This window comes from Haematobia irritans, chromosome 2, assembly GCF_050003625.1.
Source record: "Haematobia irritans isolate KBUSLIRL chromosome 2, ASM5000362v1, whole genome shotgun sequence".
In the NCBI taxonomy this organism is placed as follows: domain Eukaryota; kingdom Metazoa; phylum Arthropoda; class Insecta; order Diptera; family Muscidae; genus Haematobia; species Haematobia irritans.
Genome location: NC_134398.1, coordinates 83,492,538 through 83,519,134, shown reverse-complemented (window position 1 = coordinate 83,519,134; position 26,597 = coordinate 83,492,538). Strand labels below are relative to the sequence as shown.

The 26,597-nt window shown below is 33.6% G+C and overlaps 1 protein-coding gene and 1 long non-coding RNA gene across 3 annotated transcripts in view; one reads left to right on the top strand and one right to left on the bottom strand.

Moving 5' to 3' along the window:
• Window positions 1–6,294: 6,294 nt before the first annotated feature.
• Window positions 6,295–6,714, top strand: LOC142223104 (uncharacterized). Its single transcript, XR_012718567.1, has 2 exons — window positions 6,295–6,388; window positions 6,456–6,714. It is a non-coding gene; the product is annotated as an uncharacterized LOC142223104 (long non-coding RNA).
• Window positions 6,715–17,810: 11,096 nt separating this feature from the next.
• Window positions 17,811–26,597, bottom strand: part of rl (Mitogen-activated protein kinase rl) — a 48,566-nt gene continuing 39,779 nt past the window's right edge. For both annotated transcript variants that reach the window (XM_075295456.1, XM_075295455.1), the window contains one exon: window positions 17,811–19,604. In XM_075295456.1, coding sequence (XP_075151571.1) covers window positions 19,476–19,604 — 129 coding nt within the window. In that variant the 3' untranslated portion in view covers window positions 17,811–19,475. The remainder of the gene's footprint in view (window positions 19,605–26,597) is intronic.

Genomic DNA, 26,597 nt, shown 5'->3' with positions numbered 1-26,597 from the left:
TAGTATGGGTCCCAGTATACTTCCTTGGGGTACACCAGACTTAATAGGATGTAAATCCGAATACTCATTTTCATATCGCACTCGAAAAAATCTATCATTTAGATAAGATGACAAAATGTCGCAAAAGTGCTTCGGAAGAAGACTTTTGAGTTTTTGTAAGAGACGATCGTGCCATATCCCATAGAAGGCTTGTGAAATATCTAGAAATACTGCTGAGCATACTTTTTTTTCTTCTATAACTTGGGTCACTCTATGGATTTGTTCCACTGTTGAGTGTTTCTTTCGAAACCCAAATTGATGACTTGGTATTAAATTGAGCTGGTGAACAAGAGGTTCTAGTCGAGCAAAGAACAGCTTTTAAAAAAGTTTTCCAATATGTGTACTGTTAGAAAAATATGTTTTTCATATGTTCCGATATAAACAAAATGTGTTTCGGGCACAATTTTTAAACACAATATATTTAAGTGCACAAATGTAATGTTCCTAAACTAACACTAAATGTTTGGGACACATAGGTTGAATGTTTCATGAAAATAATATGTGTGAATGTAAACATATATAAATTTACAAATATGTTGTGATATTTTATTCAGAGAGTGACAGAGAGAGAGTATAGAGAAAGAAATAGAGATGGAAACCAGGAGGGTTGACGAAAGGTATCAACATAACCCAGCGAGAGAATCAAAAGAGAGCAATTTCTGTGAAATCGCTTGTATGTTGTTTCGGAAAACTGTTTTATGATACGGCCAAAAATTTGATATGCTTAAGTCTAAATATTATTTAATTTGAATATTAGAATGAGTATTCGGAGTAAAGAGAATAGACATTCGGAACCAAGAGAATAGACATTTAAAAAAACTGCATGTGTTTTCGCCTTGACAGCAGCATTTTATGTATGTGTGGACATGTGTTTTGTTTATCATTTTGGCATTATGGGCACAATTTTTTTCTTGGTTCGTTACAAGAAATCGGAACGTACGAGGAATAAGTCAAAATATTCAGGCAAAGGAAATTAAAAAAAAAACGGTGGAAAATAAAAAAAAATACAAAGGGGTCTTCATAAAAATAACGAAAGGGTACTATACTCTTTTTAGAGTTGGGACAGTAAAATGAAAAAAGGAGGAAATAGTGAAAAAGTAAACAGTAAAATGTATAAAAACAAAGTTTAGTTCCTCTAAAACAATTGAAAAAGTTTATTTTCTTTAAAAAGAATACCGGCCTTAAAGGTAACAAGTATATATAGTAGTAGGTTCGGCCGAGCCGAATCTTAAATACCTACCACCATGAATCAAATATAATAATTTCCTTTCAAAATTTCAGGGGGGTTTGATGACAGATATTTTCCCAAGCAGATCATTTCAACCAGTACGTTTCCCACAGATAAATGTAAAGATTTTACCTATGAAGACTAGATCTGATTCAGAATTTATAAGAACCATTTTTTGTTTGAGTTTTAGAGGAATCATAAACGTCTCTTGTAAGTGCAAGAAAATGATGAAATAACGCCTTGATTTGAAATCTATAATCTGTGGATTTTCATCCCAATTATTTAAACGACTACGAGAAGTAAAATCTGAAAATTTTGCATTCAGTTTCAAGCAATTTTTATGATTCTATACCCTCAATAAATGAAATCGGTCTATATGGAGGTCTTACCAAATGGACCGATAAAACTAAATCATATACACTTTGTTATGGGTCTAAAATGCCACTATATTTTCAATTTGTGGCAAATCGGATAAAAACTACAATTTCTAGAAACCCTAGGAGTTAAATCGGGAGTTCGGTGTAATGGGGGCTATAACAAAACATGGAAGGATACACACAGTATTCAGCACATTTAATTGTAGTTCTAGAATCTAGACCCCAAATCGGAGGGCCGGTTTATAAGGGGGCTATATATATATCAAAAACTGTACCGATACTCAATATATTCGGCACACCCCTTTATGGTCCTAGACTACCTCTAAATTTCCAATTTCAGGCAAATTGGATAAAAACTACGGATTCTAGAAGCCCAAGAAATAAAATCGGGAGATCGGTTTATATGGGGGCTATATCAAAACATCGACCGATACTCACCATTTTCAGCACACGTCTTTAAAGTCCTAGAATACCTCTAGATTTCCGATTTGAGGCAAATTGGGTGAAAATTACGGATTCTAGAAGACCAAGAAATAAAATCGGGAGATCGGTCTATATGGGAGCTATATCAAAAAATGGACCGATGCACCCTATTTTCGGCACACCTCTTTATGGCCCTAGAATACCTCTAGATTTCCAATTTCAGGCAAATCGGATAGAAAATACGCTTTCTAGACGCACAAGAAGCAAAATCGGGAAATCGGTCCATATGGGGGCTATACCAAAATATGGACCGATAGGCACCATTTTCGGTACACTTTTGGATGGTCCTAAAATACATCTAGATTTTTTTTTATATTTTTTATATATGGGGACTATATCAAAACTTGGACCGATATAGCCCATGACCTGCCTGCAAACAAAAGACGAATCTGTGCCAAATTTCAGGACAAAGCGCCATTATTGAAGGCTGTAGCGTGATTACAACAGACAGACGGACAGAATTTCTCCCTGATCAAGAATGTATATACTTTATATGATCGGAAATCAATATTTCGATGTGTTACAAACGGAATGACAAACTTATTATACCCCCGTCACCATTCTATGGTGGTGGGTATAAAAATTAATTTAAGTACAAAACACGATAAGTTTTAAATGCATTTAAAATTGTGTTAAATGCTAGTAAAAAACTGTTCACGACTAAATAAATTAATGTGTATATTATGAAATTATTTTTGTATGTTTATACTCGACTCCACGTTCTTCTTTTGTTAGAGTTTTTGAATTCCTTCCAAAATTTCAAACTTTTATACCAAAAACAGTTTTTTGTTACAAAATTGTTATTTTTGCAATAAAAAAATAATATTTTATCCAAAACCTCAGTCCATTTCGTTTACATAAAGCACTGTTCCTTTCTGACTCTAAATCTTTAATAACCCACATTTCGAAGTTTCATTATAAAAATTTAATATAGTATAAATATAAATGTGTAAATTAAACAAACAATGATGTTCGGTCGGAACAGGGATTGAACCCACGACCCTTTGCATGCAAGGCAGACATGCTAACCACTGCTCCACGTGACCAACAAATGTATATTTCTGTTAAATAATGTTATGTTTGCATGGGCTCGTGGGCGCTGCGAACTATGCTATAGAAATGTAACTTACAACGATAATTGTCTATTGGTGACTATAACAGCTACATAGCCCAGTGGATAGTGTGTTAGCTTACAAACTGTATGGTCCTCGGTTCGATTCTCCGTCCAGGCGAAAGGTAAAATTTAAAAAATGTATAAAATTGAATAATTTCTTCAACATTATTTATATTATAGACAAAGGTGCCAAGAACTAACAAATTTCGTGGAAGTGAAAATTATGTGAGGGAATGAACACAATCTTCTTTGGGGAAAATTCTTCCAAGCATATAATATTTTTGAGCTCAAACTGCTTCCAAACATATAATATGTTTACATAAAACAAACATATTAAGTCGAATCCTGACGACTTTCGTGTGTTTAAATATTTTATTTGGTTAACCACTTCCTGTATTGTTATTTTTTCTAGTGGAAAGTTGTTAAGATGCGTATTTTCCTCATATGATGCGTTATTTGTATGAGCACATGTTGTTGTTGGGTTTGTATGAGAAACATTACTTGAAAATATTTTACACAAATGACTCGCGAACTGTTTTGCTTTTTCAGAATTGTTCTTTGCCCATTCACCATTTGGCGTTAGGATTGGTGATTTGTGAGTTATCGGCCTGTTACACATACGTGTCGCTTTCCAAATTGAATAATCCGTCTGTTTGTCATATGTTAAGATCTGTAACGACATTTTCAACTTTTGTTAATTAAATTTACAGATTATTCTGCTTGTTTTTTTGTGTGATGTTATTCAGTAATCTTCTATCCTCAGGCGATCGAGACAACTGCCATCTTTTTCTCCGTTTCTTTTTAATGAGTTCTACAATTTCAGAAGGATACGATTTTGACATACGTATAGCTGGCAGTGGTGGAGTACTTTTCCAAGCTGCATCTTGAACTAGTTTTGTAAATATGTGAACCTCATTTTCTAAATCATTTATATTTTCTATTTGATTGAATCTAGTGGTAGATGTGATTAAGTATTTGAAATAGTCCCAATCTGTATATTTGTTTACAGGGCTTGGAGAATTTGTGTTTTGTAATGCTTGCCCTTGTAGGTTTAGATAAATGGGCGAATGGTCCGAATTCAGGTCATATCCGACAAATACCATGATTGTGTTGGTAGCTACTTTTCATATTATGAAAAAGTCTATTAGATCCGGTGTTTTTGCTGCGTCGGATGGCCAATAGGTCGGTTTTGCTGTCGATACGGCATGACAATCAGTACTATTCATCGCTTTCAAAAGTTCTTTACCTTTTGGTGATATTAGGCGAGAACTCCATTGGGTATGTTTTGCGTTGAAGTCCCTACCCATAATAAATCGGTATTTATGTGATTCCAGTAGCTGGCGGTACGATTCATTATGCCGTGGAGGGCTGTAAAGTAACGTTATTGAAATAGGCGATTTATTTTGTATGATTGTAACGGTTGTTGCTTGAAACTGTTCAGAACTTATTTGGTTTTCCAACCAGTGTTCAATGTAAAAGCTAGGGTTAAATGGGGCCATATTTGCTTGGTGTCGTTACAACCCTTCCAATTCTCCCATCGAACATTTGCCATCATAACAGCCTTCTTCGCAGTTCCCCGGTATGTTTCTATGGCACCCATATTAGGTGAATATTGTGCTGCTCAGCCATCTCATTGAGAGATTTGCGGCAGTGGATGGCCGTTTTCGAGTTAAGGAACTCAGAGTCCAAGGATTTTATTGCAGGTTGACTGTCTGAGTATATATTAATGCCAACATTTTGTGGAACATTACTTCTCAGCCGATTCGCCACCTCTCTTATTGCTAATATTTTAGCCTGAAAAACACTACAGTGATTAGGTAATCTTTTCGCTATTCGAAGTTTCATTTCTTTAGAATACACACAAAAAATTATAACCAAATTTTTTTCAATTAAACACTTAATTGAATTTGGAAACGTATTCAATTAATATGTTAATTGATTCAATTAATTATTTAATCAAATCCGAATAAAAACCAATTAAAAAAATGATTGATATTTGTTACCTTTCCAACTAAAATATTAATTGATTCAATCAATTTGTTAATCAATTCGGAAATAATTTTCAATTACAAACGTGATTGAAAATTTTTCCGTTTCCGATTACACATGTGATTGATCCAATCACCTTTGTCATTGAAATTGAATAATTTTGAGCTATGGAAAGAGCGAAAAGAGAACAAGAGAATGGGTATTTATTCAACAACGTATGATGGAGAGATCAGTCTGTGGAAGTAACTCGTAACGAACGGTTGGGTTTTTGTTTTTCGCGTAAATTGAAAAACATGATTGGCGACATTCTGTCTGCTGCATTCAAAATGTGTGCATAAATATTTTGAACGCAATAACAAATCATAGCAAAGGGTTGAAATAAATAAAGTGTGCAACAACAAACGGCCACGTGGTAAAGGTTTGAAAAAAATATATGAGAGAACGCATTTGAAATTACCTGTGTTTGTGTTTTGTGGTATTGTAAAAATGGAAAACAATCTACGTTTATTAAAGGTAAGAAATTGTGAAATGTGAATACCGTTTTCCATTGAAGCCTGTTTACATTAAACTGTCTTTTAGTGCCCAATTTTATTTCGTTAAATGGACCAATCAATCCCATCAACTCCATAATTTTGTCAAATATATAAGAATATGTTTGCAATCAAAAGGTGGGTACCGTATTGATCTTTTAAAATTATAAATTTTTTCACTCCTAGTTTTCTTAAAACCAAGAGTGGTATGGGTTTGTTGGAAGATTCACCTTCAAGTTGCGAAGTAGCGTTGGCATTAAATTAATTTTTGTTTTACCTGCCTTTTTCAGTTTGAACCCAAGTAGAGAGCAGTATGTCTGATATATAAACTAATGAGCTGAATTATGTAATGGTTAAAAAGTTCTTTCTTTTGCATTTAAAAATATGAAAAATATCCGAAAATAATAAAAATATGTATTTTCCATTTATATTTTTTTCTATTTCCAGAATTTGCAAGTTATCATCAATATAATACCAAATATTACATTGTCAATGTGTGGACATTTTGGAAAGGAATTAAATTACCGAGCTCTTTAATACACCTTTTTATGCTAAAAGACTACAACTGCAAAAGAAGATTATAAATCTGTAACCTGGAACTAAGAATTGAACTTGATATTCTATGCAGGTAATGTTTAACAAAATTAACTTTTAATTGAACAAAATAAAATTCGAATTATTCTGTTTACTTTCAGAAAAGCTAATTTAGCTTACAGGCTGCTGATTTATTGGAAATCTAGGCGCATCTACATGTTAGAAGGAACATGCTGATATGATTATTATAATAAGAACGATAATGATTTATATAGTTTATTTTTTCACCCTATAGTTGTTATTGATAGTAATTGTATGTGTAAGTTATGCTAGAACAAAACACACAATTGAGAAGAACCAAATTTATATTGCATAATTCAAAAAATAATAAAATATTGAATATTTTTAATAAGAAACACATATTTTCTTTTATTTAAAATAAAACTAAATACGATTTTGGGGGTGCAATATATAATTTTTTTGAATGAAATTTATAGCCAATTTCAATTAATTATTTAATTGAATGAATCAAATAGTTGATTGATTTTTGCGGCGAAATTATTTAAAAGTTTGATTGATTCAATTAAAACTGTGATTGAATTATATGTTAAAAATCAATCACGTTTTTAATTGATTCAATCACACAATTAATTGATTCCGTGACAAAAGTCAATTAAATTTTTAATTGAAAATCGTGTTGGTTTTCAATCATAATGGGTGATTGATACTATCATTTTCGTGATTGAAGACATTTCAATTAAAAAAATGATTGAATCCGCGATTTTCGTGATTGAAATCAAAAAAAAATTTTTGTGTGTATACTCCGAAACCCACTTGTCCATCCAATTTGGAGCCATCAGTGTAGAAATCTATATATCGTTTATTCCCCGGGCCTGTGTGCACCACGCCTCACTGTTGGGAATTAGAGTGTCAAACTTTTTGTCGAAAAGTGGTGTCGCTAAAGTATAATCCACTACGTTAGGCATATGTGGCATTATTTTGAGGACCGAACTGTGACCGTAACTTTTTTCCGAATGACTGACAGCTGACTGTTTGGCCAAAATGTCTAAAGGCAATAGATGCAGCATGACATTAAGGGAATTTGTTCCTGTCTTGCTGAATGCGTATGCCACCACTTTTATCCGTTCTTTTTCTAGGGAAACCAGAAGGTTGTTTATAGCAACATTATGTTTGCTTGTCCTAGTGTGGCTGAAATACGTCTCTTCGTTAGAAGTTCGTCTAACAGCCTAAGTATACCTGTATCAACATTCAGAGTTGTCAGTCCATTTAAAATCGAGCTCGGATGGATGTTGCTGAACGCCCATTCGATGTCTAGGAACGCCATCTGTGTATTCTTTGACAGATAGTGAGCTTTCAATAAAGCTGACTAGTTCATGTAATGCGGTGTCAGTAGACCTGCCCTTCGAGTATGCATACTGTCGTTTCGAGAGCAAACTTGAATCGATGCTAGTTCTAAGATAAATATCTTTCATCCTCTCCAGAGTCTTAAGTAGGAATGAGGATAAGCTGATTGGTCGGAAATCCTTCGCACTCGAGTGATAGGCTTTTCCTCGATAGGAAACGACCGCTGAGCCCCTGTGGCACCCCCAGAACATGGTTCGACCGTCTGATTTCCAGGAAATTTTGTGTCCAATAGTACCTCCAGCGTCTCCTCACTGGACGTTGTCCAATTGCCCTCCGATGTTTTAATGAAAAAACTGAAGCGGAGTTAGTGGATGCTAGTACCTTCCGTAGTCTGGAAGCCTCGGACGTATTTTCAATACTGCTGCAGCCTTTCTCAGTTCTCGCTTGTATTCTCTCAGATTCTTCTTGTAAGCGTCCCAATGCTCAGGAGCTCTGGTGGACTACCACCTAACCTAACCTAATGTGTCGAACCAAACGCGTAAACGACAAGTAGGGAACTAGCGCCGCCAATGGTTTGATATTCTCAGCAGCCAATTTCCCCTCTTCCTAAGTCTTTGATTCCAATTCTCGTTCGCAAGCAAACAATCGAATGCATTTGGTGAAACGGGATAATCGAGAACACTCGAACATTTAACGGGTGTTTTGGGTATTTGCAAAATTCTCGCGTATGTTATAACAAGAAATGGAATCATGCTTGATGAGAAAAGAAGTCATTTAGTTGGCGTTGCTTTAAGTATAAGTGTGTAATTTAGAGTTAAGCTAATGGAAAATAAAATGAGTGATTTTAACAAGGTAAATGTTTCATTTTTTAAGTTCTGAAATGTAATTAGCAAAAGTAAATTTATAAATATAAAAATAAAAAGAAATTAAGTACAGGAAATAAATTTCCACAAACGGGAAAATGTATTTTTTTTGTTATTGCCTAAAATTTAACATTGTTTCATTAAGAAAATTAAGTTTTTCATTTAACAAAATAAAAACGAAAAACAAATAAAAAAGTTACAAACATGTATGAACCTACGACGGTAAATGCAACATTTGGTGTGACGCATTTCCAGTTTATTTTAAATTTTGTTCCCAGAATCAAATAAGAACAACTTACTTTGAAAAGTGAATTGCATCTTTCAAGAATCCTTAGTATAATGCTCAAAAATATCATCAAACCAATTTTTTCCCCAAATGTTTCTCTTAAAAACTAGAGCAATATTTTTTGTTATTACCCTGCCAGCATTTAAATGTTCCATTTCATCCTCATCGCTACCACAGATTCGTAAGTGACACTGCAACAATCGCCAACTGTGATGGGGGAAACGTATGCAAAAGTATGAAATGTACATGAAAGTATTTTGCCATCACTGTTGTTACAAGAGCTATTTTATATTTTGTGAAATACCAAGCGCAACTAGCTTCTTATAATTTATTTAAATAAAATCGATAATGAAGTGCTGAAAACATAGTTATTTCGCTTAAAATTGTAAAAGGTATATTGGTGAACAATTTTTGACTTTCCACACGGAATAAAGTGATTGTTTTTCAGATATTTTACAGACACGCGGCCTGCATCGAGAATAAAAACACTGGCTGATAGACGTAAACGCTGCAACATGTAACTTGCCACTAGCAAATTAACATCATTCTATTATTAATGAAAACATAATGTTAAATGTGATAGTGGTATAAATGTAATATTTATAAGAATTTATAAATGTTTAATCAAATTAATAAACGTCTAAACAATCGTGTTTTACTTGAACACTATGATTCTTTTACAACTATAGGCCGGTACTATGTTCATTCTTGCGAAAAATTTTTATGGAAACCATTGTTTCGCACATAGAAAGCGGCGTTTTTTTAGGTAGCTTGGAGCGCTATTTTACAGGGAGCGATATTGGATTAAGTTGGTGGTGTTGCTTGTTTTTACAAAATAACATTTTATTTTTCCTTGGGCAATTGATCTGATATTCCTTTGATCCTTTGTATAGTTTCGGAACAAAAATATGGTCCGTGTTTGATTTATAAACCCGCACAAATAGTTTTTAATAAATAAATTATTTCTTAATTCACATTGCAAATGGCGCCGTGCTATAAACGTCAGTTTTTCAACACGAAAAAACAAAGTATCACAAATGGAAAAAATTTCGCAAATTTTTCGCATTTTTTGGTTTTGTATGGAGTTTCAACGCGAAAACCGAACAGAGTACCGGCCTTATCTTAAAATGCACTTTTTCTTTAAAAAAATCGATCCCGAATGACAGCCCCATAGACAATAGAATATACATAGATGAGCCACTTGTCTTTTAAAAAAATGTGTCAGTTCCAAAAATTAATTTTCTGACATTTCGTTTTTATTTTTTCGTAAAGAGTCAGTCCCAAACATTAATTTCCGTGCATTTGCTTTTGTGTTGTTCGTAAAGAGCAATGCTGCTCAAAATTAAATTTCGTATTTTCGCGGTTTTGGTCACAATTTTTTGTTCAAATATGAACTTTAATAATTTATTAATTTATTTATAAATCCTCTGGTGCATCAGAAACGTTCTAATTTTGTGTAAAATTGGCAAACTACAAAAAGGAAAACGAAAGAGAATGTAAGTGTGCTCTTATTTTCTTCGTTTATTCTTAATCTTCGGAACTGTCAAACATCGTTTAACACCGATGGATCATCTATATATATTATATTGTCTATGGGTTTCTCTAACTTCGTTTCGTTCGTTCGCATGGATAACGTTACTGTCAAATGTTAGCATTACCAGATCTCAATTATTTCAATTTCCTGAAAAAGGCCCATACATTTTAAAAATTATTTTCCATAAAATTCAATCTGGCATCGCCGTTCATTTGGCAAACTTTTCCCATAGACAATAGAATATATATAGATGATCCATCGGTGTTAAACGATGTTTGACAGTTCCGAAGATTAAGAACAAACGAAGAAAATAAGAACACGCTTACATTCTTTTTCGTCTTCCTTTTTGTAGTTTGCCAATTTTACACAAAATTAGAACGTTTCTGATGCACCAGAGTATTTATAATGCTATGTTCCCACTGACTCGTTTTCCTCATTCGCTTTTCCAAAACATTTCACCGTTCACACCGAGTTGAGATGTTTTAGTTTGACGGTTGCCATGGAATCTCGAAATTCCCATTTACTCTAAATTCACATATATGTAACGAATGTTCAAATAATTACCGCGAACGCAAAGGGAAACAATTTTTTAAGTTATTTTCACATGTCCATGTTCTTCAAAGCCTTTTTTTATTCTTTTTTTCTATGAAATTTATTTTAATATTTTGACATACAGTATGTCAAGAAAGTGTTTTGACAATAGGTTAAAAATTATGTTTTGTTTCAAAATTAAATATAATGAAATTTAAAAAAATATTTTATTATGTATTTTGCAAAGTATACTTACGTACACAGCATTGCTGCAAAAAAATAAAATATTTAATATTTCAATAATTTCTGGAATTTGAAATATTTGGCAATGTCAAAAGACTTTCTTGACATACTGTATATTGGGAATAGGGTATGTTATTCGGGGTATATTCCAGATTAGGTGGGTTCACATTCCAAAATAGACGTGTTTTGGAAGAAAACTTGTGTTTTGAACTTGTTTTTTAGTATGGCGAAAACGACTCGTTTTGAAGTGCTTATAAAGGGAAATCATTTCAAACCCCAAAACATGCTTGGTGAGAACACCGTATAAATAAATTAATATATTAAAAGTTCATATTTGAACAAAAAATTGTGACCAAAACCGCGAAAATACGAAATTTAATTTTGAGCAGCATTGCTCTTCACGAACAACACAAAAGCAAATGCACGAAACTCTTTACGAAAAAATCAAAACGAAATGTTAGAAAATTAATTTTTGGAACTGACATTTTTTTAAAGAGACAAGTGGATTGTCTATTGTCTATGGAAATAGGCTGTAATTTTTTTTTTTGTTTTTGAGAGTAACACTCATAGTAACAAGCACCGGCAGTGCTCGGTTGCGTTGATTACACAATGGTTCTGTTGATTTAGAACTGAATATTGTTTTTAAGGTTATTGGGACGCTGAATTCAAATCTGCTCTTTGTTTTTTTTTCTCTATCAGCTCGAATTTTCGAGATATACCGTTATGTTCAAACTTAAGGCACTTCCGCTACATATATTGGAATAACGTGAAAACGATTCACCATATTAAATTAAACACAAAATCTGAAACTCCCAAACAATATTCTCTTTAAGCCGTTCTTACATTGTTTCTCAATTTTCCAAGTAGTTTTAGAGATATCGTTGAAGCTTTGAAAAAAACTAAAATTTTCAACAAAAAATCATTTTTTTGTTTTTTAAAAATTCGTAAAAAATAAAATTTTGATATTATTCACGATTTACTGAATTGATATAAATCGCGATTTCCATTCAAAAATAACATTTTCTAACGGGTACGTGTTTGTATGTAGTAAGTTAGTTTTTTATAATTCTAAGAATTAAACAAAATAATTAATAAAAACAGATTATTTTATTTTTATAGTTGCGGTAGCAAACTCAAGGCATATTAATTAAAGGTAAAGTCACGAACAAACGTGTGTACATCCCATGATATTTAGAAAGTCAAACTAAAATGGCAGGTCACTTAAGTTGACATTTTATGTATGTGTAGTGTTGTTGTATTGTAATATTTATGTACACAAAGAATGTAAACAAACCTACTAAACGTAAACAAAGCCTTTGACAAGATGAATGTCGATATTAGTCACCTGATTGCATGACTTTACCTCTTTAATATGCCTTGGTTCTTAATCAACAGAACCATAAAAAAACTAATTTATTACATATACTTACACATTAGAAAATGTTATTTTTGTATGGAAATCGCGATTTATATCAATTCAGTAAATCGTGAACAAAATCAAAAGTTGTGCACCGATTGTAATGAATTAAAGCTCATTTTATTTGAAATATATTTAACTGTTTCGAGACAAAAACAGTGATTTATGTCCCATTTTTATTTTTTAGGAATTTTTAAACAAATAAAATTTTGTTTTTGTTACAAATTTTAATTTTTTTTAAACGTCAACGCTATCTCTAAAACTACTTGGAAAATTGAAAAACAATGTAAGCACGGCTTAAAGAGAATATTGTTTGGGAGTTTCGGATTTTGTTTTTAATTTAATATTGTGAACCGTTTTCAAGTTATTCCAAAATATGTAGCTGAAGTGCCTTAATTTTGAACATAACGGTATATCTCGAAAAGTCAAGCTGATAGAAAAAAAAACAAAGTGCAGATTTGGATTCAGCGACCACAAATTAGTAAAAATTTGCTATAAAATTCAAATCAACACAAAAAAGTTCAATTTTGTTCCCTTGTGTTATTGGTGGTTGAAATCAGGGCTGCCAATAAAATTTCAAGAAAAATCGTCACTTTTCGATAAAAATCGTCATAATCGGCACTTGCATTTTAAAAATCGTCAAAAAATCGGAAATGTAAATAATATTGAAATCAAACATATTTTTGGGTAAAAACAAGACAAAAACAAGAAAGAAAATTAATGTACACAACAATGCATTTCCATAAAAAACATTAACATAAAATTAATTTTCTAAAACAAACAAAACAAAATATTTCGTAAGTTTCTGTTGCACATTCTGAGTATATCATTGTTTAGGAATCATGATTATTTGTACAAATTTTGACAAAACTCGCAAAGCCAAAATAGTTTTATTTCCGAAAATTTTGTGTCAAAAATTTTATTTGCGGAAAACAACCTTAGGTCTGATAGGTTAATTAAATGGGAAAATTTTGAAAAATTTACAAATTTATTTTAATATTTTCAAAAGTTTCTTCATAATGTAAAAAGTTTAACTCCTTAAACTATGTGTCTAAAGAACGAAGCTAATACCCAATAAACACAGGATGAGCGTTTTTCAACTGCAACAACTTTTCAGTTTGAGGGTAAATATAATTTTCAACATAAATTCACACAAAAAAAATTTTTCTGATTCAATCACGAAATTAATTGATCCAATTAATTTTTTAATTGAAATGTCTTCAATCACAGAAATGATAGTATCAATTAAAAAATTAATTGAAGGTCAATTAAAAAATTAATTGATCCAATTAAAAAATTAATTGATACTATTAATTTTTGTGATTGATTTTTGTTTCAATTAAAAAAATTTAAATTTAAAATTTTTTAAAACTCAATTAAAATTTTAATTGGAAAATTTTAGTGAAATTTTTTTCTGTGTTCAACTTGACTTGAAATAGCTCATCTTCAATACATCTTCAAATTGTTTGCGAATTACTTCCAATTTGCCAAAATGTTGACGAAATCTGTGAAAAGGTGTTGAAGATAATATGAGAAAAGTTTGACAAAACACTACCCTAAAATGCAACGAAAAAACCATGTGGTTTTCAATACTTATTTGTGCATCGAAGTTCGTGGTCAATTGCAAAAAATAAAAAAATGGAAAATTTTAGACAAATAACCAAATAGTTTATAAAAATAGGTAAGTGAAAATAAAAAATGAAATAAAACTTTAAGGAAGTCACTAAATGTATATATTTTTGCAGAAAACTAAAATTATGGATTCTATGTTCTTAAAAACATTAAAAAGCTGACCGATGAAAAAATAGTGGACAATTAACTGGAACTGCTTCAAATAGTTTATAATAACTGGTACGTCAATATGAAATATTAAATCAACACTTTAGAGAAGTAACTAAATTTAAATCTCTTTGCAGAAAACTAAAATCTTTGGATGCTACATTCTTGCAAACATTAAGAAGCTGACCAATGAAAAATGAGTGGCTTATCGACAACAAAAAGTTTCCAGAAACATTACAAGTGCGACGAATTAAAATTGTTAAAAACAACAAATTGTTGATATCAACAACTTCTGGATGAAAATGTACATCACATCGTCAGTTTAATTCATATACTATTATCAGTTTAAAATGGATATTTTGTGAATTCCTTCTGCTGGAAATCAATTCTAACACGCGGTCCAGTACGTTCCTAATTTCAAATTGCCCGCATGTTAATAAATTTTAATGCTGTTTTATGACACCAAAAGGAAATCGAATTATCAATGCAAAAGTGTTTACAAATAGTGTTTAAGATATTTAAAGTTTTGTTGTTTGTTTTTTTTTTTGTTCTTATTTGTTGATATGTGTAATAAGATTATTATTTATCAATTGGTATTGTAGTGTATTATGTAGTGTAGTGTATTATTATATATTTTATTTTGATGAAAATGAATAAATTATACAAAATTCATATAATTTTGGCTTTGACTTTCAATTTGAAGTGGGGATATCATTCATACAAATTTAGGTTGAAAAATATTTGCAACGATGTTAATTTTGAATTTGACTCGCATCGAAAATTGTTTGACAAATTATTGAGTATCGATGCGTTTCAATTTTGAGGATAACACTTGAGATATTATTGTTAATGTGTTGAATTTCACTGTTGAGGGTAATGTCTGTTTTTTGTTGAGAACGCGATTTTCTCAACAATTTCTCAACTTGAATATTACCCTAATCCTTTGAAAAAATGTTTGAAAATTTTTTGAAATTTAGCATTGTTCAAACGTTTGTGTTTATTAGGTATTGTCAAAATCGGGAAAAAATCGGAGTTGTCCATTTTTTGAGTAAAAAATCGTCAAAATACCGATAAATCGGCAAAATTGGCAGCCCTGGTTGAAATTCGTTTTACCAATTGGTCCGTTCTCTGATACACAAGTTAAACCTCACTGACATGGCTGAATAAGGAGGTTGAATCACGATAACAAAAACAACAAATTTTAATATGCTGTTTACAATTTTAAGAAGTCAAAATCAGCTGATAAAAGAATCGTATGGCATTGGTAAAAGTGGCAATTATTTATTCTTTCAATTGCCCTGAAAAAAATAATTCAAATCAGAGAATAATAAAGGTTCAAATTTAATTGCGTCACCTATGAGTGATTGTGAAGTGGATAATTCATCCGAGGAACGCCGATATGAGACAAATAAGACTATAATACCTACCAAAGTTAAGAATGGAAGTCAGTCAAATGGATCTTCGCCATCTATTAACAAAAACAGTTTATGATGATTTTGGGTCTGGAATATGTTATCAAGATACTCAAGTCATCTTTGAACAATTCTCCAGCTATGAATGCGCGAGTTTGTTTGAGATGCATTTGCTATGCAGTGTCATTTGGAGAGCTGCAATCACCATAAACATATGATTTTGACATCTTAAAATTTTGTCGAAATAAAAAAATTGTAAACATATGGGCCTATGATTTAACCTTCTTGTTCAGCCATGAGACAAATAAGACTATAATACCCACCAAAGTTAAGAATGGAAGTCAGTCAAATGGATCTTCGCCATCTATTAACAAAAACAGTTTATGATGCAGTCTAAAAACTGATGTGCGTGGTATTTTGGGTCTGGAATATGTTATCAAGATACTCAAGTCATCTTTGAACAATTCTCCAGCTATGAATGCGCGAGTTGGTTTGAGATGCATTTGCTATGCAGTGTCATTTGGAGAGCTGCAATCACCATATACATATGATTTTGACATCTTAAAATTTTATCGAAATAAAAAAATTGTAATCATATGGGCCTATGATTTAACCTTGTTGTTCAGCCATGCTCACTGGGATTGAACCCATGACCCTTTCTTCTGCTTTAGTTCATATGACCCTTTCTTCTGCTTTAGTTCATATTGAGTTTATGTGTACGGTCATTGAACTTTATACTCACGTTTAGTTCATAAAATGTTTGAAAAAAGAACATTTCACAAAAATAATAATATTAAACTAGCAACAAATATTTTTTTCCGATAAAAAATAAGTTAAAATTAGCGTTAAACTACGGACTTTTTTCGGACACATGGTGTAGACTTCAACGATCAACACTAAATGGCAACATAGCATAACTTTCTTATCGGTTTTATATATATTTTACACCCAAAGAAATTTGTCAGTAGAAACAGCAGAAAAATCTGCTAAAACAGCAGAAAGTCTGCTAAAAAAGGGAAAACAGTCACTGTTTGCTGAGATATCAAACGCTGTCTGCTATTGTTTAAACTCGATTACACTAAACATGTTTTAGTTTGGCTGAAACAAATAAAAATGGCAACTTAGGGGCTATCGTAACACAAAATGTTTGCTCGTCGCATTTAGGAGCTTGTAAGTATATTACGATGCAAAAATATACCAAAAACTATTTTTGGTTATTAAATATGCTTTGGGGAAATTTTATAATTTGTTGTTTGTTAGACCCTGAAGTACAAAAATATAACAGCAGACTCGACTGCTGGTTTTAGCAGACATTTTTCTATGAGTGTAGGGTTCAAATGTCTATTGGTTGTGAGTAGAACAAGAACAAAGAACTATATAAAATATAAAGCATAATTCATGGTCATGTTATGTTTCAAAAAAGTACACAAATAGTTTGAGATCGATTTATTAATCATTAATATGTCTTTATCAAACTAAAGTCTTATTCCAACGAAATCCATATTTTTAACTAAATTCAACATGCCTGTGATGTTAAGACATTCGTTTCTATAAATTTTAAACACATGTTATACATACGTATTTTCAATCGTTTTAAAACGAATTCGGGACTCATTGTACACAAATGTAATGAAAGTTCAAGCACATAATTTATAATAATAAAGACATTCTTATTTAATTGTTGAATATGTTAAATTTATATAAAATACAATAGTCTAGTGAATGGTTATAGATCTTTAGCGTTTGCTTTGTACTTGCCTTCGCCCTTTTTTTAATTAGTGAAATTTTAGGATACCATCGATCCTCAGGGTCCAAAACGTACATATTCAAATATCTGGAATTATCGTTCCCATTGATAAATAAAATTAACAACTACTAATCGCGGTCTCTTAAAAACAGAGATACACGTACATAAATGTGTAAATAGATACACAACATAAAACGTTATTAAGATATTTGAAATTTTATATAATTTCATGTTTTATAATTATTCTATTTGATTAGTTTCGAAACAGATTTTAAATATTATTTCATTAATGCCTGTGTGGATGGGAGTGTGAATATTTAAATATTAAAAAATACATAATTTTGCTTATGAACGGATTTCTCACATTTTTATTTTTTAATATTTCATTTAATACATTAAAAACTTATTTTTTTCTATCATCATTTATTACAAGGGTTCCATTCGTTCAATCCATAACATTATGTATCATGGAACATACTGCTTGTTGACTATTACTTTGCATATACATACTTATTTATGTTCATCTCTACTCTAAACAGCATATCCTCACCGTATATGCAAAAGGCAGTAATACACTCAAATAAAATACGGAGTTATTCAACACTTTGACATTTGTTTTAATGTTTACCTTAGCTTAATAAAATGAAGTTATGGAACAAATTGTAAGATTATGACCATTTGTATTTTACGTTTTTAGAGGTAGTGCTGCTTTCTATATTTTGGAATAAATAATATATATTCGTAAAAATCTTGTTGGCAACAGTAATAGTTCGTTCTCATTTACAACGAAATTAAATTTAATTAGAGTTAAAAAGTGCTCCTTTTCAAATTATAAAAATGTTTGTATGACCTTTTGCAATTGTGGTGATGACATGTTGACCGTATACATTCGTTAGAATGCTTAGAGTACAGTAGAACTAAATATTTAATTTGGAAAAAAGAGACACGTAGACACGAATATTCGTATATAAACAAACAAATAAATTAATATCTTACATTGTTTGTTAATCATCCCCAACAGGAACCTTTCCAAAGGTTTAATTGCGGAAACTGATGCATGTTTGACGTTTATGGGGCTGAAAATTTGGTGGTAGAAAAACTTGACAAATCGACACACAATGGAAATGATTTTAATGTGCACATACATACATTTATACTTTAGAGCGATTCGAAACAAAACTTTGCTATTTTTACGCGTCATATTAATGTATTATATTAATTATATTTAGTTTCAAACTTTAAAATTTCAAAAATACAATTTGTGTGCAATTTATTCATTTTATTTTCCTTGTATTTGCTTGTGTTTTCGTGTGTTTATGATGGAGGCAATAATAATAAGTTTTTGTTTTTCATATTTAATTTAACTACACTCACAGAATTATTGAACATTTTTATTAACCCGAGATAAAAATAAAAGGAAGAAATACTAAATACTTTTGTATCTTACTGTTAGTTAAAATTTGTATAGAAATAATAATCATAATTATAATAACATGTAGAATAATAATCGTAATAATTAAAAATAACTATGAGAAATACGAAGATGCTCATTACGATGGAAAGAAAGTACAATTATTATATGTATATATGTTTGTATGTTTTTTTTTATATATTTCATATATTTATCTTTAAGATCACAATAATGGTGAAGCACTTTTTTGTTGAAACATCATCCAGTAGCATAAATCAGAGAATCGGAGCTTGCACCAAATGTTATCAACGTTATAGATTCTTCTCCAGTTGTATCAAAACCAACATTCACTCACGATTTGTGTTGTATTGCATAATATTTGTGTTTCAATGCTGAATCTAATGGTAACGACGATGATACAAGTAGAACTAGTACGGATGTGATTATTTCTCCAATCGATATTATAATCACCAAAAACATATGTAGTAAATAATAAAATGCAGGTTACGTTGTTTTTTGTTTGTTGATCTTTTTCATTTAAAGATGTTTACCTTCTCATTCTCATTATCGGCAATCATAGATCACTGCCAACTTTATACCGCCTGATGATCGGGTTGTCGTTCAGTAAATTTAAGAGTTTCCTCAAAAATTAATGTTTTCAATGTCTCTCTTGGAAGATCGTCCAGTTCCATGCCATAACGGAATGGCACTTCCGCTACAGGCTAAAAAAAAAGATTTGTATATATTGTTAATATATTTTACCAATATTCCTACAATATAGATATCTCCCTTGTCCAAGCACATCACCGGATATATGTCTTACATAGATAATTATCAAGATTTGTTACAGTTTTTAAAATTGAAACAAATAAAATAATCAATCGGCACCAGAGATGGTCCGAGTAGCATTTTTTGAGTTTTCTACTGTCAAAATTTGTAAACGTCGAAAACGTCACATACCTGTATAAAACATAGTAAATGTCAAAAACACCTACAGGATCCTTAGATTTGATTTCAAAAACTATTTTTAATATCCTAAGTCATAGAAACGTCATATTGAAGTATTTTAGATTTTTTTTTTATAATTTAAATTAAATTTTTACTCAAAGGCAATTTGCACGATTTGCAGGCATAAACGTTTGATTGCAACGCGTTTTCAAATTGCTGAAACTGTGAAAATTGTTGTAGCAAAAATAGGATTTAGGTACAACGTGTGGGTATGCAAAATACCAAGCACGTAGATTTAAATTTATCATTTACTCCGAATTTAATACGGCTATGTGAAATCCAACTGACAGGAGTACGCCTATTTTTACTATTTTTTATAAGGTATTTTCAAATCAAGTAAAACATAAATGGTTCTAAAAGACGTATACTGTACAAAAAATACTTATATTGCAAAAAACTAAGTATTTTACGAAGGTTAACATTTTATTTTAAAGAAACGAATGCCTTTCGTAAATACAAAAATTGTAAAAAAGTACGTAATAAACGGTCAGAAAAAAGGGTAGTACAAATTCTTATATTGTCAAAAACTATGTATTTTCAGTTTTACGACGTTTTTGACGTATGTTAAAATATGTCGTAAATGTATGTCAAATATGTCACCTTGATTTGCTTCAAATTTTGCACAAGGAGTACAATTTATGGTATCTTTCCCATTTACTTGAAATTTTGCACTAAGAGTAGTGACGATAAGTATTCAATCCCACGGCGGCGTGTTCTATGCACCGGATTGACCCGATGGATTTTATTCACCGGCCAGCGGCTGCCACATCAGTGCACGTGTTGTTTCATCCGTTTTTTTGTGTTGGGGAAGGTGCATCTCGGGGAGCCTTCTCCGAACCAAATTCACCATCGTTCGGTTTCGGTGAGGTGTAACCGGTGCTTGGAATGGGTGTACTTCCGGAACTGTTCCGGCTTAACATCGCTACGGGAGTATAGTCATACTGACTACGTGGCAGGATGCTGTGCCAGTGATAGCAGCAGTGGGTCATCAGACTATGCGATCAGCATCACCTGGTCTGATAAATGACGTTTCCTGGCAACCCGTCATTTCATTGAGATCAGAGCACCTCCCCATAATTCTCATCATTAACCGACCCTCCGATTTCATAACCTCTGAACTCCGGACATTTATAAACCAAAAGAAAGCCAACTGGGAAGGCTTCAGAGAATATACAGATCGCCGCTTCAGTGAGCTCCCGTCCCCATCTCTCATGGTCATGTTGCCCAGAGGGTGTTCCGGGACATCATAAAACGCAGCAGCCACTCGCTTTATACCCGCTGATCGAATTGCCCAAGTGGGGCCCAACTTCCCAGCTGAAGCGGCGGGACTCGCAGACGAGCGTGATGAACGCCATCGCGCTAACCCTAGAATCAAGTAACTGAATCTAGAGATTAGTAAGATAGTCGATGAGCACAAGCGGAACATGGTTAGAGCACTTGAAGCAATGTAACCTAGGCACAGGAACAGGTAAATTGTGGTCAACAGTGAGAGCCCTCTCGAACCCCGCTACGAGGGATGATGGGAATTCAGTCACCTGGGAGACGTGACCGTGACTGATCCGAAGAGTTGCGCTTCACTTATATAGCAAGGGTGAATCGTACAGACCGATATCCCTTCTCTCGCCAGTAGCCAAGACAATTGAGGCACTACTCCTAACCAGCCTTGTGGAGAATTTTCCATCTGCCCACCATCAACATGGATTCCGCTAGGTTCATAGTACGACGACAGCATTGCATGCCATTTCAGCACACATTAATATGGTACTCAATCAGCCCAAACCGTGTCACAGGACGGTTCTCGTGGCGCTTGACCTATCGAAGGCATTCGACGGTCAACCATGCCACACTATTCGATGACATCGAGAATACGTCCCTACCGGCGGGAACCAAGCGTTGGGTTCTGAATTATCTGTGCGCCAGTCGTACGTGGAATTCAGGGACAAGAAGTCAAAACCCCGTAGAGTTAAACAGGGAGTTCCCCAGGGTAGGGTGATATCTCCGGCACTGTTTAATCTCTACCTGTCCTCCTAACGGCGTCGAAATTGTATCATATGCGGACGACTGTACAATCCTGGCATCCGGGCCCATTGTTGATGACATATGCGATCGTTTAAACGTCTATATTGCTGGTCTTACCAGTTATTTCACTACTAGAAATTTGAGGCTATCCGCCACCAAATCCTCAGCAACACTGTTCACTACATGGACGGCGGAAGTACGTAGGCAGTTGAATGTTAGAGTTGATGGCGAAATAATTCCGACAGTGAACTACCTCAAGATACTCGGGGACACATTCGACAGCCTTTTTAAGTCGTCTGCCCATGCCACTGCAATTTGTAACAAGCTCCGCGGTAGAAACAAGGTCCTCAAGTCTCTTGCCTGCAGTACTTGGGGTGCGGACAAAGAAACCTTGTTGGCCGGTCAGTGGACACCTCAGACAAGCGACACGCAGTGGAATAAAATCCAGACCTTTCAGAACGCTGCCCTTAGAACTGCAACAGGATGTCTCCGCAGTACACCCCAGGATCACCTATATGCGGAGACCAAGACCATCCCGGTGCGTCGACACAATTACATGTTGTCCTGGGTTGCTATCGAAAATGTCATTCAAATCACCATCTTGTGGATAGGCAATCTCCACCCAGGAATGTAAGGGTTGATCTTCATCTTCTAGAGCCCGAGATCCAGCGTTACAAAAGTAAGCCTCTAGATCAGGCAGCATATCAGACAGGTCTTAATAGGCAGCATATCAGACAGGTCTTAATAGCTCGGAGTCCGACCACCGCCCATAGCACCGGTGGAAAGAGACCTCCCAAGGCAGGGTGGTTTTAGCCCAATTAAGATCAGGCAAGTGCAGCCGCCTAAATTCCTACCTATCTGTGATTGATAGCAGCGTAGCTGACGTGTGTCCCATCTGTAACCAAGGGCCACATGACACTCGTCACATTTTCGCTTGTCCAGCTAAACCTACCCGACTTACCACCAGATCACTCTGTACGCACCCCACCCCTGTTACAGAGTTCCTAGTTCTGGACACCAGCTGAAGTACCAAAGCATTAAACAAATTGGATGAAAGAACATTAAAAACTGTTACAACAACAACAACAACAACGATAAGTATAAATCAAGTTCACTTATCTGCCGAATTGTGCCTTAAAACAGTATTGTTTTGTTGACGATTTTGTTCTAAAGTCAAGTTTACCCAATCACTTCATTATATTAAGAAAATTTGTTATTAAAATTGAGCAAATATAACAAATTCGTTGATATAACGAAAATTTTCGTTATTACAGCGAATTTTCCGTTAACTAACGAAAAGTTTCGTACTATTAACGAATACTTTCATTGTCTTAGTTGCGATTTCGATTCTATTTCCTGTTCCGACTATCGCAAAAAGTTTGCGGTGTGAATTCGGTTGTATTTTTTGCGATTTTGAAGTTTAAACCGATCATTTTTAATTTGAACACTTGGAAAATATGTTTAAAATAATAAACATTTTTAACCATAATATGTTAGGAGTTTGATTATGAAAAGTGATGTGGCAATTTGACCAATAGATTATTTAAAAAGTTACGTTTGCCGATCTGTTGCGACTGTGTTGAATGAGAAAAGCAGACGGAAAAGAAAACTGTCCACCTTGTTTTATAAGTTACTTCCCTGTAATTTGGAAGTGACCCATTAAAAAGCATAAATAAACCAAACTCGTCACCAGCTAAATTATAAACAAACACAATATATCGTTTATTTTTGCTACCAGCAGCCCAAAAACATATGTTATAATTTTTACGGGTAGAAAAGAATTCAAAGCAGCAAACATGGCGAATGTAAAATAAACGCCAAAACAATAAAAATAAACTATAAACAATCTCGGGTGTCCCTTATTTGTAATAATATATATTTCTTTGGTTAAGGGTTAAAAACATTGAAATTAATATTTTCATTAAATCATTCATTAAATTAAAAATCACCATCAACTACATATGCAACCCTGCTTTTAGGACAAACGCAACACTCCCCTAGGTCAGCAGTACTGAAAATGCCCTCAATTTGCCACTATGTGTTGTAGAACATTGGAGATGGAAACGAAGGAAAAGTAAATAACTAACCTAGAGGTGTGCGATCACTCTAGCCACATGTTCTTACTAGACTTCGACCGAACCGGGTTTTTTTGGCTGAAGCCGATGTTCGGCAAAAAAGCATGTTTTTGGCATAGTACCCATATAGACTGATTTCCCGATTTTACTTCTTGGGCTTATATAAACCGTAGTTTTTATCGGATTTACCTGAAATTGTAACGAATTTAGTTTTTATCCCAGCAAAAAATACTTCAGCAGTAAGAGTGTAGTTGCGCTTTTTGGTATACAATAAAGTAGGCAGTGCATCAACACTGCATGAATCGGTGGCAATAACGTAAACCGAGTAATCAAACTAGTTTATGATTATTCGTTTACGTTATTGCAACCAATTCATGCAGTATTGATGCATGGAAGGTAGTGCTGTTTTCCTTCACGCCAACAATGCTATACTCAAGATTATATATCACTTCTGAGCAATATTTCTATTAAAATGAGCAACTATATCAGCGCTATGTTGAAGCTGCTCTAAATCGGGACATCGCTCACAAAAATCAGCGCTGATTCGGTTGTTTTTTAAGCAGTGGGTACTGCCTCTCTCCCTTACAATACTGCTGAAATAGTGCTCCACTTTCTGCTGGGATTGCTCCATTTGGTAAGGCCTCCATATAGACCGATTTCACTTCTTGAGGATATAGAAGGCCGCATTGATCATGAAAATTGCTTGAAACTTAAAGTAAAATTTACTTCTTCTAACCATTTGAATAATGGGGATAAAAATCTAAAGATTTTAGATTTTAAATCAAGGCGTTCTTTAATCATTTCTATATATTATCAAGTAACCCGCTACGACGAAGAGTTTTCAAAGGAAGCTGTTATATGTGATTCATGGTGTTGGGTAGTTAAGATTCGGCACGGGCGAACTTACTACTGTCTTTCGAATCATCAGCTATCACTTGAGCAGTAAATGTAAAAAATTAACGCAAATGTCTAATTTTATTTCAAATTCACCTTTTTCTGCGAAATGCATTTTTAAAAATTATAACTCAAGTCTATACTCTCACCCAACATTTCAAAGTTCGACTTTATCCCTATCACTACTATAGACTCTTTAGTGACACTATAACACTCCGCAACTCGGATGCGATATCCAAATTCCCAGTATCGAAAGGCATTACAAAAGAAGCAGCGATTGTTATCGCAGAGCTTAAGTTTGTTTGCCAAAACCGAAAGTAATATGCCAGTAAATATGAGTTTAAGAGGTTCCAACATATTTAGGAATATCAAAGACTGCAGACAATGACTACACAATGGCGTATATGCAAATTTAGCAATTGATAAAATATGGACAACTATTTTCGAAAAATGTGACTGTTTTTACTTGTCCTGATAAATCCCAGAATACGGAGCAATGTCCCGGATTTCCGCAACCATCATCTGGCAACCCTAGTTCTCAATGTATGATATTTACATTAGATATAAAAAATGGGCAGTTATGTTTTTGTTTTACATAATAAATAAAATTTTATATGAAATTGAAACTGAAATGCGACTCTTTTTGCTTGTCCCGACAAATCCCGAAATGTACGGCGCAAAATCCCGGATTTCGGCAACCATCATCTGGCAACCCTAATCCCATAGCTAGAGATGTGAGACCACTCTAGCCACGCGCTCCTATAATTCCTCATCCTTTTCTATTCCATAGCTGGAGGCGTGCGATCATTTTAGCCACGTGTTCCCACATTTCCTCATTCGTTCCTAATCCACGACTAGAGGTGTGTAACCACTCTAGGCAACGTTCTCCTACTTACCCACATATTTCCCCAGTCCTCAGCTAGAGGTGTGTGTGATCACTCTAGACCCGTTGACCTTGTCTACTCATTCTCCTCAACGCAGCCAGCCACGTGTTCTCCTCGCCATCAGCTAGGGGTGTGTGATCACCCTAACATTACATTCCCCCAGTCCCAGAGTTCCTCTGGAGTAATCTGACCTCTCCAACAATTTTCCAGTCCATCCCTCTCAGCAAGCATCCTGTGTACCGCCTACCCGACACCGCTCATCAAAGACCGAGGACCGACGGGCCTCGGCGCACGCCATATCCAACTCCTCATTGCCTCTACCACAGGAAAATACTGTTAGCAAATTTCTTTGAACTGCGCAAAAAAGAGAACCTTCTCTGAAAAATAGAAGACCTAGTCTTCTTCTTTCCTTTGTCCAAACTTAATTCTTTTCTGTGACGTACCCCAGCCAAGAGAGGGAAACCCGTCGTTACACTGTTCAAAATCAAACATCTATGAGCTACCCGTTATTTTTGTAATTTTTAACACACGTATAACAACTTTATTCTTCATCTGATCTATAAACAAAGACAGAAGATCAAAAATATATTCTTTGCATATAATATCTCGATTGTGTGTAGATAAAACTGTTAAATTTATTGTAATAAAAAGTTTAAAATTTTACTACCATGTAATGAAGATTTTTGGAGAATTTTATACTTAATCTGCGCAATGTCCCCAGATGGGGACACCCTTTAACCCTTCTGTGCGTGATGAGGTCCCACTGGACCTTTTTGATTTTTATTCATACATAAATTTATCTTTTATATGAATTTCAGCTTGATGGTTTATTACT